Source organism: Oxyura jamaicensis, chromosome 3 (assembly GCF_011077185.1).
Source record: "Oxyura jamaicensis isolate SHBP4307 breed ruddy duck chromosome 3, BPBGC_Ojam_1.0, whole genome shotgun sequence".
Taxonomy (NCBI): Eukaryota; Metazoa; Chordata; class Aves; order Anseriformes; family Anatidae; genus Oxyura; species Oxyura jamaicensis.
Genome location: NC_048895.1, coordinates 42,514,262 through 42,530,140, shown reverse-complemented (window position 1 = coordinate 42,530,140; position 15,879 = coordinate 42,514,262). Strand labels below are relative to the sequence as shown.

General features: G+C 37.8%; 1 protein-coding gene across 1 annotated transcript in view; it reads right to left on the bottom strand.

Annotated features, from left to right (window-relative positions):
- GALNT2 (polypeptide N-acetylgalactosaminyltransferase 2) overlaps window positions 1–15,879 on the bottom strand; it is a 92,123-nt gene that overhangs the window by 37,022 nt on the left and 39,222 nt on the right. Inside the window, exon 2 of the mRNA XM_035321203.1 lies at window positions 4,231–4,321. Within this exon, the coding sequence (XP_035177094.1) occupies window positions 4,231–4,321 (91 nt within the window). The remainder of the gene's footprint in view (window positions 1–4,230; window positions 4,322–15,879) is intronic.

The window sequence follows — 15,879 nt, the reverse complement described above, 5'->3', positions numbered from 1 at the left end:
TCAAATGTATTTAAACTATTATTTCTTATCTCCAATTAAACATTTGCTTTTTTTGTATATTGACAGCCAAAATAATGTTACCTATCTACTGTAAATTTTCACCAAAATTAAAAAAACAAAGGAGCTTAAATTCTGATACAGTGCAAACACTTCTTACATGGATGCACACAAGAATCTCCTGTGAGCACGTTGTGCATAAAAAAAGATACAAAGCAAAAGTCATCTTTTAGGGTTACTATTTATTACAGATGAAAGGGGTCATTGTTTTCACAGGTAACACACAAAGTTTTTGAGGTACTTCAAGTTCAGCAGGTGGCAGATTGCAGAGATGTCACTCCTTTCAAGCTCAGCTTTTAAACACGTAGTACAGTTCAGGCATATCCTGAAGTATGCTGATAATGCATAGATGGAATACCATTGTAACAGCTGTGAGAGTCAGAGGTTGCTCAGGTGTTTCAAGGCTTGCCTTTGTTCTTTCTCTCAACTTGTGAATAATGGAAACTAAGGTAGATAAGGTAGACCTCATTCAAAGCTTTCCACCATAAACTGTGCCCTACCTATTGTATGTTAAGTTCTGCTAGAAGGTTCTGATATTGAAAGAACCCTTTCCTTCATTTAATACAGTAATCATCTGTTGTTAACACCAAACTGATTAAAAATGCTCTATAGTTTCAGGACCACCAGAGGAGCTAATTGACAATAGCAACAGGAAGACAAGGTGTGATTTGGTTATCAGATAGTAACATAAGGTTGTAACACATGGAAGTCAGTGTTTTTCTGGTCTACAAAAAAGATTGAATGCATTACTATATTTTACATTTTATTAATTATAATCTATACTTGAAGTGCTTTTATATACATTTACATAGGACCTTTCAAACAACACTCCAAGCATTCAAAGACTCTAATACAACCTTGAATGCTTCTCTGGAGTACACTCATAGGATCCTATTTAATTTCTTCTGGGGAGTTAGCTGGCTCTGTAGTTTCCTGAAATTCAGTGAGTTTGCCAGGTGAAATGAATATGCAAAAATGTAAGTGTTATTTGAAACCTAACTCAAGCATGTTTGCTTTTTTTTTTTTTAAGGCAACCTATACTGACACCTAACACAACAATAAATCAAAGAGTAAGTGAACTGCAGGGTCTGCCACCAACGTCAAATAGAACCAAAACAACTGCACTGGTTAAGAAACTGGAACCAGGGGATGCTACAGCATTAAACTTGTTTTTGACAAGTGTTTATTTTACAGATGCAGAGGTTAGATTTTCTTCAGTGTATGTTGTTGTTGATTTGGTTTGATTGTTCTGAGGTGAACGAGCTGAGCAGAGCCAAGATAAAAAATGTGAAACCCAAAGTTGCTTCTTTTTGTCCACAGACAGAAGCACGTATTTCTCAAATCTGAAGTCTTAGAGAAGGTAATCAATGAAAATAATGCAATTCTCTGCAATTATTTTTAATAAGCTGGTTGGTTTTAAACATGAAGCACTTTTTGTTGCACTCTAACTGTAATTAGCTACATTTAAAATAAAGTAGTACTAGTTTTGTAGATTTTATTGCATTATTTTCATCCAAGTAGAGCTTGATAAAAATCATTAAAGATGTATCACCTATAAAATCACCTTAAAATCAGCAAATGCAAAGCTAGGGCAGACAACATATAACGAATTTGAGGAAAAATAAAGGAGACTGTCATAGCGATAGATTTACTGAAAAGCGGTGCCAGCCCATAGAATATAAAAACAAATGAAATTGGCTTCACAAGGCAGGAAGGATGCAAAACTTGGCTCTGGCTCCAGCAGAGGTCCTGTCAACTGTGTGGAATATGAATCAGATCTATTAGGGAAAAGTCAGATAACAGTGAAAGCAGGTTGCAGTCAGAAGAGAAAAAAAGCACAACAGAAATCTGCATGAAACCAAGCAGCAGGCACCAAGGAGTAGGACTAGATAGATACAAAATACCACAAATAGCTTGCGCTCCCTCTTACTGACTCAGAGGAGCTCAAAAGCAGTAGGATACTCAATATAAATATGATTATTTTGACTTTCAGACATTCAGAGATTCCAGATCTTTGTTAACTAAACAGAAGGAGCTGGTTGAATAACTGCTTAAACTCCTATTATTACTTGTTCAAGGTTGAAAAACATCCATCTAAAAAGCACTGGCTATACAGTTCTGCTTTAGTTATCCTCAGAGACAGTTCAGGGTCAGTCTTTCTTACTACAAAAGCTGACAATACCATTTTTACAAATCAAGAAATAGAATTTTGCAACATATAAAAAAAGTCAAATGACAAAGGGTAGACACACACTGATGTACAGAAGGTAGAACAGCAGTTAAATCCTTATAGTAAGCCTTTTCAAATACAAAGATAACAAGTAATTCCTTACTTTCTAGAAATTCTGAAAGATACCTGACTGCATAACAGTGAAACCTAAACCACAGGTCTCCTAAACTCAATGGAAAAGTAAGAAAGATTTGAACCAAACCTCTCCAAAAGTTTAGTCATTTTGCCTTAAAAAAAAAAAAAAGAAAGAACTGCAGAAGCATGATTTCCAAGTTCCATTGCCATATGAATTCAAAAGCCTGCCTACACAAATTGTAAATAATCAAAACAGTGATTTAAGAGTGCAAACTTCTGTGTAGCCTTTGATGTTTGCCTAGAGACTCTCATGCTACTTTGCAGTAACGATTCTCTTGCCTGTTAAATCAAGTCATAAGAGACTACTAATCAATGGATTAAATGAGAGGAGTCCTGACCTGTTCTACTTTACACTTAATTTTACTTCTGACCTTCCAGCTTCTGATCTCTCTCCCTTTTGACCTATGACACTTTCCACCTCTTCTAATACTCATGGCTACTTTGGGCAACATAGAAAGTCTTTGAAGACGTGTGTAAGGGTTTGGCTCTGAATACACAAATATTGAAGTAGAAATAAAGATACTTCCTTCCAGAAATAACGTTCCTTCTCAGCTGGAAGGTGTGAGATTGGCCAACCTGTAAACCCAGTATTAGGGAAAATATTTAATAAATTTGCAGAAGATTCTATTAAGGAAAAAAAATACTTGGAATGATCCATCAGAAACCAAGTTAGTTAGTTTTTTTAAAAAAAAAATGATTTCTCAGTTCATACACAAAGTTTTTTGGGTTTGTTTTTTACAAAAAGCACAAATACATAGCCAGAATCTCATTTCCCCCCTCCAGAAAGCATCTAAGACAAGGTAAGCCAAATGCTAGAGGAAAAAAAAGCCATGAAATTTAAACAGCTTATACTGTATCAGAAATTTAAGACTGTAAAACTAAAAACTCATGTTTTGGGGGATGGAAATTTCAGCTGCTTAAAGTAAAGCTTACTTTAGTTGGTTCTTTCCTCAAAATCTCATGCAATTTCAAATGTTTGACTTAAAATTTGTTTTCTAGCCCAACATAAGGATTAACTGCAGAAGAGTAAAATGTTGTAAAGCCATCTGATCATTAGTTGCCCTCTCTGTATGGTAACCTTTTTGAATGCAGTGTAAAATTCTCAAATCCATTTCAATATTTTTGCACTCCTTTGTATGTCAATTCTAGCCATCCATTAAATCTCATTGATGTGAAACAGTTAATCTGCAAAAGAAGTTTTATGGGAGCAGTCACACAGAATGAAGATTCCCTAACATTTAACTGTCCCAGCTCATCTCCAAGGCAAGACTCCATTTCATTCAAATAACACAAAAATCATGTTGTTCTATTTGCCAATGTTCAACAAATACTGAGCAAGCACGAGAAAAAATAAGGTATACCATCAGCACAGCTTAAAAAAAAAAAAAAAAAAATCAACCTGCCACAAAAGGTAGATGAAGCTACAAAAAAGCCTGAAACTTGGCTGAACCTTCAGTCAGAAGTACAGTTTCAAGGTGACTTGTCTGTTACCTGCCAACATTCTCCATAGAGAAATGGACTACCTTTGTACCAGAGGCTTTTACAGCAGCTCAAACCTATTGCAAGGCAATATAAACGTACTAGCAAAAAGTAAATTTCTTTCTATGACTTAAAGCCCAAAGGAGCAATGAAGCAGGCAAGATAAGGAAGCTGAAGCTTTAAGAACAGAGATACATACTGCTGAAGTAATCCTATCTCCTCCAAACTACAAAGAATGATTAAAATCAAAAGAACTGCTTAGCTACTTGAAAGCCATAAAGCAATGATCTGTGCCCATGGATCTTTCATTACAAACTTTACTGCAATACCTGGAGGTAACGTCTCCACACTTTGTGCCTTGTCCTCCCCATCACTGACACGCACATCTTTCCTTTTGGGGTCAACGTCATTTGGGTCCTCCTGGAAAAAAAGCACATACTCTTTAATATCCTTAGAATAATTTTGTATTTTCAATGCAAACAGCAATGACAACCTCTGGATTTTAAGCTTATGATGCGGTTCAACAGAGCTAACTGTGCGTTTTGGAAGAGAAAAGACAGTTATTTCCTCTGCTACTTTAAAAATGGTAGAAATGGACAAGAAGTTTAAGATAGGATTTTGCATTTAATTTATGCAACAATTCTTACTTGAGAAAGAAAAAGTAATACGTAAGAAGGAATTGTACCACAAAAAAATAGAATTTAAAAAGTTTTATCAGTAATACTCAAATGAGCAAGGCAGTCAAAATTAAATAAAACCTGAAGAAAGCCTTCTTCCAGTAAGGAATAACCCAAATATGAATGTTACCTGAAAAATTCAGTTTACCTAGCAGTTATAACTAGAGTGGCAGTTTTCTGACTGAATAAAAGCCTTCCAAAATATTTACAGGTTGCTGCTTTCATGTTTGTTTCAGCGTAGCTTATTCAAGGCAACTCTGAATGGATTTGTTATTCCAGTAATATTGGTAATACCCATTTAGAAAGGGTAGAAAAAAAGCATTAATAAGTTTCTTCTCTCCTACCTGCTCTCCAAACTCCAACGTTTATTCTTAGTCTGTAAATCTCATTTTCCTTTCAACAGGAAAAAAAAACACACTCCTGTATTCTCATTACCACAAAAATACAAGATGTCAAGGAAATTTGGATTCATATCATATTATGCATTCGGATGAAGTTGAGAAGAGGGTAACTTTTTTAAAAAAAGATAATTAGCAATGGTACGCTGATTTGCACACTACGCTTCGCCAACTGTTTTCAGTGCCAGCAGCTTTGGCTGCTCTTGGACAAGTGTCAAAGGAAATTCTGTTGCCCTTTCTACATCTGCCTTGAAGAAGTCCCAGTTCTACAATGGTTCCATTTGCACAACCCCTCTAAAGCCGACATCTTTGCTATGGATACTGGCATGTAAGAAGATATAATACTGTGCCTATGGTAATCAATTAAGTGCACCTAGAAACAGCAGAACAGTTTGTAGCTACCTGCTCGAGCCTCCAGAACAAGGTGACAGTACACAAATTGCCTATTGCAAATGGTCTCGGCCACTGCAACTCCTAAGCTATATCCAACAATTCTGTAGAATAACAAGTAGTTGGAACTGGCCAAATTCATGTTCATGAATTCACGTTAAATTCATTTAAGCCATAAATTATAGCATTTCCACAGGAACATCTGAATTTTTCCAGTGTAAATTCTGCCAAAGTTACTACTTAATGTAAGTAGGATATTTGCGTTTCAGTATTTTAGAAATACGATGCCTTATATTCAAAACTCAATACTGATGTTTTGTTACCAGTAATCATTTTTAGAGAAGCAGCCATATAAACACTAAATCAGTTAAAAGTGAAATGCTACCAATGCACATTTTTCATAGAATCATGCATTCGGGATATCAGAGAGGGAATATGCCCAGGTTCTTATACTATATCCCATCATGTAGTCCATGTTTCAGGCTATTGGGCCTTGTGGAGGTCAATACATTTGCTTTTTTTTTTTTTTAAAAAAAAAAAAAAGACAATAAGAAAACATTTCAAGAGAACTATCACAGCACGCTGATGAGGGAAATTATTTTTCACTATCCTCTAAGCCCCACCAACACACTGAAACAAAAGCTTTCTGTGGTTCTGGAAAGCTGTATTTTACTTGCTATTTGGCTCGGTACACCGTTTTAAAGATAGCAGTGCTATGGAAACACTTAATTCATTAACTGCAAGTATCAACTGCACTTAAAACATTTCTCAATAAGGTCAAATTTTGCCAGTTTCTACCAAGTTCTTCACTGTCCCAAATTACTGGGAAGCATCCAAAACTACATAAATTGAAAAAATAAATGCAAAATATCCATTAAGCAACCAAAAAAAAAGTGGAGGGATTTTTCCTGAAATTAAAGAAAAGGCACTGAGTGCTTCCTCATTCTCTTTTCTTCCACCCCCACCCACTTTAAGTCTTTAGGGGAAACCTCTGCCTTCCTTGTATGCTTAACATGCCATTAAGTTATCAAGTGCATTAGTTATCAAGGTATTTCACCCTGTTTGGTGTTTCCTCCCCCAAGAGTTAAACACAAACTACAAAAGGCAAATGTTAAATTTAGAAAAGCTGAATGCAGTTTTGAATTCTTTTAAGTCTGAGGCTTCTATGTAACTATTCAGCTACAGACTGAAGATTTTTTTTTAGGCAAGACCCATTGCCAAGAGAAGTTCCTAACACAGACCGCTAGATCTTCAGCCTCCCTGTCAAACAGAATAGGTCCAAGAGAGTATGGGATATTAATCTCTAATCTCTGTGCCCTAGATTAGGGTTTTGTGGTATTTTTTTTCTCCAAAAGAAATCTATTTTAATGATGCTCTATTACTTTGACCCAGTAAAGCATTTGGAAAATATATGTAGACATCCAATGCCTTTTAAGGGAGAAGATACCTTATGTTCTTTAGAGAGAACTCAAAAAGCACAGAAGGAAAAGAAAGCAGACATTAAAGCCATAGATATAAATACCCCAGACCAACCAGTTTCTTTGCTTCTCTAACTGTAAATTGCTTCAGCATGTTAATTTGGTGCAGCACACGAATAAAGCATATGGTCAAATGACATTCCTATGTTGTCGTCATCACAGGAGATGCTTTTTCAGCTCACTTAGAGTGAAACAAAATACCAATTTCTAATGTAATCTTCAAAAGTCACTTGCATTTGATGAGTAATCTTCTTGATAGAAGAAAACAATGCCTGCACTGACAGCATTCATTCATACAAAAAACTAAGCTTAAGGCAAGATTATAAGCAACTGAAACTGCTCAATGGGAGGCACAGTTCTAATCAGGAGTGTGAGAAGGGGATTTATCAAGAAAAAATAGAAAAAGACTAATGCCAAAATATTGTCAATGCGGTTATAATTTAATACTTTAAAATACTATTTTCCTGACATACTAAGAAAAAAGCTGACATCATCAGGCTTTAAGCTAAAGCCATTTTTGTTTGCTGGAAATACATTTGGACAAGAATTTTGAGTTTATTGAAAAAATAAAGAGGTTGCTATCCAAACAGCATAGATGCTAACCAAACATTAGATGCATGTGGAACACCACTACAGTAATATCTTTGTGGTCCTCATTTGCGATGTTACTTTCTCAGGCCAGGACTCACACAGCAACATCAAGATCGGTGCACTCCATTGATACTGCAGGTGTCAGGGATTTGGCATACGTTGGTTTTATACATCATGTCACAGTTTCCCATTATTCTTGATTCAGGACCAGATGGGCTATGAAAAGAAAAAATTGCAAGCTTTCAACTCTGTTCAGTGGGAGATCTTACCCCGGTATCGTAGCAATATTTTAGATGTACCAAATAAACCTAACTGAAATGCAATTAAATTTTAAATTCAATTACCTAAATACCTTTGTTATTTCTAAAGCTCAGAAGTCAACATGATGTTGTACACTTACATTTGCCACATTTTTTAAAACGTGCAAGTCATAACGACATTTCATTTTTTTCCCCACAGAAAATTAAGGTAAATGGACATCTGCATTAGCTACCCAAGTCTAATTGTTGTTTGTTTTTAAATTAATAACATTTCAGCAAAAAGGACAAGGAAAGTGCTTACTACTCAGCATACTGAACAGAGTAGCTCAGTAGCTTTAACTACAGGAGGAGGTAGATAAAACTGAATAAATTTGGGAGGTTTTTTTTTTTTTTTAAACTCAGTCACTAAAATGCAGCAACTGTCTGTTTCAGAAACCATTGTACTCTACTCTTTGTATCCCAGAAAAGGTTCACATTAGTTTATAAGCCTTGCTGTTACCACTTTTCTTTTCCTGCTTAACTCATCCACTCCAATAAGACAACCTGGCAGATTGAGTTCAAGATTTGAAAAAGGTGAAGTAGAAAATTCCAGTCTCAAGAAGCAGAGTCTCAGCTATTTTAAAGAAACAAGAAAATGCTTCATCAAATGATGAGTTGCACATTTAAGGCCGCATTGAGTGGTGAGTGGAAAGGGAGAATGAGGTAGCTCATACAAACACTAGGCAAGATTCAAACTCACTTTTCACAGCATTTCTACACAGCTACAGCAAGACATGATCATATTCAACATAAAATTTAAGATGAGTGCCATTTTAGTTTAGAAAGCTGTGATTATACACAGACATACATTAGTGGATAATTTCACTACCATTACTTAGGCCTTCCAGACTGCTTACCCTTCTGGTTTTGGTGTATTTATTTGCATCTAATGCCATATTCCTTAAAACTGTTTTCCTTAAAACTGTTTCAAAGCAATTAGTGTTTTGTCAATTGTTATTTCACTTGGCACAAAAAAAAAAAAAACGGTGAACTCATCCAAGTCTCTAGGTATTACTCCGCTATAAGAGTACTACTACCTTTCCTACTTATGCCTACCTTTTTTAAAAAACTGAAGTTTCACATACCACAGATTTGACATTTAACTGTGAGGAATTAGACCTCATTATAGGAGAGATTTCTATCCTGCACTGACTTCCTGTCACCCAGAGAACCATGTACTAAGGTGTAACACCACTAGATATATTAAGATATCACATACTTTACAAGTGACAGGTCAACATGCTTTTCAGCAAAGCTCTTGTGGTTGAAACATCTCAACTGGGAGCCAGGTATGACCCCAGTATCAGTGTTTCCAACCACTGAGGCCCCACCACACAACACCCCGGTGCAGGAGATGGCTGGGGGCTCTGACAGCACCACGCAGTACCAGGACTCACCACCTCCTCCATGAGGATGGCAGCAAGCCAGATGAGAACACCTCATGGGCCAACACACAGTGCTACCCCACAGGATAACACCCAGCCCTCTGAAACACGTCAGACACAGAAGACACAAGCTCCTTTGCTCATCATCACGTAACAGCACAATGCAATGTTGTTCATGCAGAATACAAAGCAGGGAATTAAGCAAAAATAAAATAGAAGTTCTACTTGCTTTGGTAGCATATGCTCAGATAAAGTAATTGAGAAGAGTGGCATCATGGGATAAAATACATGCTAGGGCTTAATATCTGTTTCCGTACTTGCTTTTAAGATGTTGGCCAAGGGCCAATTGCAGACAGATTTTCTTCTACTGATAATTTTCTAAAAGGAAGCTGAACACTGGCAGTGTCTTCAAAGTATCATCTGATCCAGCTGGCCTAATATAAGGCTTCCCTGCATCACGCAGCACACATCAGTCAAATAGGTTGATTTTGGAAGAGATGCTCTTGCTGCAGCAGACACTCCTCGCGGCACTTCATATACTTGCTCTGATCATGCACTTGGGGCCACACAGCAGCACTTGGATGTTTCCTAGCAGGCCACTTGGCATAGCAGCAGTTCGGTGCCTGCTAGGATTCAGATGCCCAGGCCAGGCATGAAGGCTCCTCGCAGAAGCTAGTTACCTAAGGAGAGGATTCAAAGCTGGTTATGCTATGGATGCAGCCAAAGCGTGATCTTGTTTGCTGCTGCTGGTGCTTAATATCTGCTTCGCTTTTCCCTAATCCAGTTTACAAGCTTACTAACAGACATCACGTTAGATGCTTATAGAACAGCTAGGCACGCTCTGAAGTGCCAGTTACTCCCAGTCCTGGAGAAACTTCAGCAAGGAAAGTCAAACTCATCTGCTGGTCACTGACTCGCCGCCTTCCAAGGGGACATCTCAAGAAATACGACTCCAAGTCTCTCTTTCTGTAGAGAACGGGGCCAGCTTTTCTACATGTCAGACAAACACTCTGGCAATTTAATGTAATTACATTAAGGGGCATCCATGCCTTCCCCTGTCAGCAAAAAACGTTTTGCATGAAATGACAGAGCAGGCTCTGAAAACACCCAGAATGCTGATTCTTACAGGCAAGACTGGCAAGAAATATCTTGTAAGCAAATGCTGAGCTGGTGGTTGCCAAGTTGCTTAGCATTAGTAAAACAGACATGTCCAAGTACATCAAGAAGCAAAACATAAGTAACCAGAAAAACACTTTGCAAAAATTTGATTAGAAGTAATATATTTGTTGGAAGTAACGTCTGAAATTAATACAGCACAGAATTTAATTTTCCTTCTAATTCCCTTACACAGTTTAAGTGAATTACTGCCAAAGGTACATTTCTTTCAGACGTTTGAATATTCAAAGGAAAAATAGAAGCTTCTAGTAAGGGAGAACAAAAAACACAAACACAAGCACCACACATGCATACAAGAAGGCAATTTTAAATTCTCCAGAAATGTGGAAAAGTAATCAAAATTATAATTTGATAGCTCCTCATATGTTTAGATATAGTCTTAGGGAATATATTCAAAACATTTTGAAAGTGCTTGTTACCATAACCTGTCATCTCCAGACAAAATTAAATGCCTTTGGGCCCTACTTAGCTGTAAAGTTTACCTTCACTTAGGACAAAGCACATATTTTAGTGCTTACAGGCAATATTTGAAGTACCAGAACAACTATAAAACCTGACATGACATTTTATAAACTGAGATTGGATTAGACAAAAACAATGATTTCCCTGAAGTATCTGGCATACATGGATACATATTCTCTGAGGGAAAGCCTGATCCAGCTTTGCGGCAGCAGACTTATTTGTACAGCAAACGAGATAAACTGCAAGTTCTTGTTCAGCTTCATTTAGGATCCCAGGGCATTATAAACTTATTCCATTGACAAGAGCCAATAGTAACAGAAAACCCCCAGGTTAGGGCAGGTAGGGCTATTCAGGCAGTAGACTGAAATACAGCTATGTTGGAATGCAAATCTGTGTATTTCACACTGTATTTTAAAGAAAAAACTCCAAATGGATTTGAAGATGGCTTAAAAGGAACAATACATTTTAGCCTTCAGATTCCTGTGTTGGTTTAATATGTTACGTTAATTGAAGAGCAGGCAAATGCTCTCGGTTTCTGATGGCAGTACAGTGTTTTACAATAAGTTGTAAACTCTTCTGTAAGCATCTGACACTGTATAATGTTGATCCTAAAGTTATAAAATACTCCTACAGCTTTGACAATTCAGGTATCCAGCTGTAACAAACCATACTCTTATGCCTAGAGACTTTGACTCCAGTAACATGTTATCTAAACTAAGTGATTAATCTTACTGCCTGTCAGGAAAGTAGAAGAACAGGAAGCATTGCCTGCCTTCCAAAATCGGAAAGATAACTATATGACCAAAAAAAAAAAAACACAGAAGAACAAACAAAAAAACAACATATATCTCATCCTTTGTTTTCTCTAGCTTCAACAGCTTTTTTCACCTACAGCTGAAGAGATCCTCCAACAGAAGACTGTCAGAGGAGGGCAATAATACGATCATTGAAACACCTGCACATTTAAACTAAGGCTGGATAAAAGTGCATCTTCTTGGCAGAGGCTACTTCTAATAAAACCAGCTAACCCGCATCTCACCTGCGTAAAGCAGCCCTACCAACCAAGCAAAAAATACTCAGCACAGCCTACCGCAGACGGGAGCAGGAACAGTGCTTGCTATAAAGTGCCCAAGGACCAGAAAGCAAACCAGAGTCTCACTCTGGCTCATGGAAGAGATTGTCACCTGGCCCCAGAAATAGCAGGGAAAGCCTCATGCACCACAAAAATTGTTATTGCAATGGGAACACTGCAGAGGAACCATTAAAAGGTTTTGCTGCTTTTACAAGGACTGTTCATCGATCTTCATAATTCAGAAGGCTGCAAAATGTGTAATGGGATGGCAGGGAAGGAAGGAAAAAAAGGAGGAGAAACATTTAAGGGTACTGGGATTGATGGTAGGGTGAATTCTCAAATGTACCGGTAACTTTGAAAGCAAGGAAGAACTATCTCTAAAAAGGAAGGCAGGGATGGAGGTCAGAAGCAGAAAACAAAAAGGTCTGTCTAGTCAGTATTTCCTGTTAAATTTTTCACATCTGGTATAAAAATCTCACTGGTCTTTACTAGCAGCTACAGACTACAAAAATAATACATCACAAAACATCTGCAATAATTATTTAAATTCAAGAAAATATTTAAGCCTTATCGCTCAATTTTAGTTCCCAAAAGGAGAGTGGAAAGAAAAAATAACCAAAAAAAGTCACTTTAAATAACATTTAAAACAGCTTTCTATTCTGAACTGATTGTGTCAGTGCTAACACGTAATTCCACAATTCACATGGTAAGTACACACAAAGCAGCAAGAGCATTTACACTGCTCTTTTAGCTGCACTAGATTGGGAAAAAATCCAAGAATAAATTAATCACAAATCATCATCATTCAAAACATGTACACCGGATACCGCATCACGCAGCATATGTCATAAAAAAAGCTGACAAAAAAAAGGAAGAGTCAAGGAGACATCATAAAACTTCCCCATTTCTAACATGTTGAAAGCATCTCGTTGGTATGACCACCTCCAGGGAGGTTTCTGTCACCACTGTGTCTCTTGTATTGGTTAAGAAGTGTTTTTAGGTATATACTCCAGCAGCAGCATTAATTTTAGTATTCCTATCTCACACCTACTGCTTTCCATGCACTTCATGACATTTGCAAAGCATTTATTTACTTGTTTTAAAAACTGACCAGCCTCTGGAAAGGGGCAAGTTGGAAGAGGCAGCCACGCAGGTCCCGAAAAGGTAGGGCACGGCTTGATGTAGACACAGTTTCTGCTCACTGTGCTGCTCTCAAAGCTCATTGGGCTCGTTTGAGAATTACTGTGTGTATTCAGCTTCTCGCCTGACAGCTCTGCAAGATGAAGTCTGGACATTCAAGTAGCTTAACACAAGCATACATACTCCGATTCAGATCCAAGAAATACAGTGGGCATTAGAGCCATTCTAAAAAATTAACCAGATAAGCCTAAGTCCCTGGCTAACAACCCCACAGACCCAACAGACTTGGCAGTGGGTTTTTTGGACAGAACGGGGCCAGGAGGACAGGAGTACACATGCATTTTATTGGTTGGGTTTTATTTAAACCATCAGATCAACCACTAAATTATCTGATTTGATGGATGGGAAGCAGCTGAAGGTGTGTACAGCCAAGGTAGCAGGGAAAAGCGTAATGGGAATACCACTTTCAGCACAAGTAAGGGATTAAAAGTTTAGTTACAACATGAAGCCACACATTACTCAAAACACTGCCTTCTTTCAAGCAGAAAAATCTGCAATTACTCCAACAAATGTTCAGGCACGATTTAATGCCATCTCTTGTTAATTCTACAATATCAGAAGTGCCCATGAATTAGCCTGCATTTCAAAGTCCTGTCTCTAATCCTCTTTCAATTCAAATCATCACTGCTTGTTCTTACCTCTAAGACAGGCTCTTAGAAGAATAGGGCGGGGGGGGGGGGGGGGGGGAAGAAAAGCAGCTTTTTCAGAGGAGAGAAAAGCATAGGAAGCAATGGATGTGCTATTCTACTTTAGTATTTCTGCACATGAGAAAGTCTCTCATTCTGGAAGTTTAGGAAACTTAAGTTGTTGTTAATTGAAAGAAAGGTGAAGGACTGAATAAATTGGTAGAACTCATTTTACAGTGTGTGAATCCAATAACAATTATTTCAATAACCCAGGTATTTCTAATTCTCCTCCTATATATTTCTGAAGGAAGCAGTAAGCAATCCCTCAGCTGCAATACAGAAAACAGCTGGGGCGGAAAAGAGGAATGGAAGAAAATTCTCATGCCTTTCACATACATCTTGAAGTAAAGACTGCAGACAAGGAAAGCAATTAGAACTTTTCAGCTTAATTTTGTTTTATAAATATTTAAACCTGCAAACATAACAGATCAAAAGGATATACATATATTTATCAGAAATGCAAGTACATCTAAAGGCAAAACCACTCTTGCACTCACACAGCTTGTAGTAAAGGAAACAAGGTGACTTAAGACAAAACAATGCAGAAACAGGATCCAAGAGAGCTATTGCAGGAGGGGGAGGTGAAGGGGGAAGATGCACTTGACAGGTTGAGTGCTTTGCTGGATGAGATCTGCAGGATTATGATGCAATGAAGCAACGCAACATTACACCATGTTTTCCTCAGCCCTAGCAGAAGGTTATCACAGGCATAAAAGCAAACTCTAGACATGCTGAGATGAGAGAATTAAAGTTGCTGTCTCAAATCTTTTGTATAGCAGGCAAAAGCACTGTGGTTTTGCTTTCCTTTTGTTTTCTTAGGCAATAAGTGAGATTGACTTTAAATCTGAACCCTTTTAAAAAGAAGTAGAGAAGATCCATCTTTAGGTTCAGGAACTGAGCCACTACAGAACAAGGGAACCATTTCCTTCAACCTCTTTCAAGACGGGCATCTTTCGAACACAAACAGATGGGAAAAATCCCTGAAGTCTGAAAAATTACTTAGTAACTCCTCTAATAGATAACTTTATGACAAGCTCGCATTTGACAGATGACTTCCTTCAATAACTTTGCATTTTCCCCTTTCATCCCAACATTAAGATTTACAGACAAGTCTCTGCAACTCCAGGCACATGACGTAGCACATTTAGCATCACGATTAAAAATCTACACAGTTAAACACTGATGCTAATTTAAACAGAACAAAAACCACAAGTCTAATATACTACCCACAGAAAATGTAGCTTTAGTGTAGTTCAAAATTCTGTCAGTAATTCCACCCAATAAGTGATATCCAATAATGCATTTAATCATTAGATGTCCTGTAATATGAAATTTGCACAGACGCCAATAGAATCTTTCAGTTCTGCCAGATCTCGACAAAACCATTCATCTGAAACACTCGGGACAACTAAATTAAAACTCACTTCCACTACGGGACAAGCACCTATTACAAGACAGCCAACAAGTGTGAAAGGTAGAGTCCTGCTTCAGGAGGAAGAAACACAAATCACAGCAATAAAGGATACCTATCCTTTCAAATCATTCCTGCCAACCTTTAGTACTAACATTTGTATCCGGAGTAGGTGATGCGAAGCTTTACATCTCTGCTCAACACAGAGCAAAGCCATACCACGTTACACCTTTGTAAAAACATTCTGCAATGAGGTATGAGTTGGAAAAAAAGCCGTTTTTCTTCTTCCTGCTACTAAGCATGAGATCAGTTTGGGTGTGAACCTGTTACAAGAAACAGACAAAGCACTATTAATAAAATTTAAGCCATGTACAGACTCACAGCTTTAAGGCATAGACGAGGGCCCTTCAGACACAGTTTGGGCCTTGCGTGCAAACCTTCACAATTTCCTCTGCGTATCTAACACTTGTGGGGCCTGGGAGAACATAACCTTCAAATGTCACACAAAGCTGGCAGTGCACAAACCTGTTGAGAGAAAAACAAGTTTTGCAGGACTGGCGAAGGTGTTTAGGAACAGCCAGGCTCTTTGTTAGTATCCCAAGAATCCTGTGCACTTGAAAGCAGCGAGCTGGAAGCCAGCTTCAGCTGTACGCACAACACTGAAGTTAATCTCGCTCTAAAAGCAGCAGGAAAGCTCACTCTGGATGTTAAGGCCTAGCTAGAAGCCGGGAGCTCAAGTTAAGGCCTATTCAT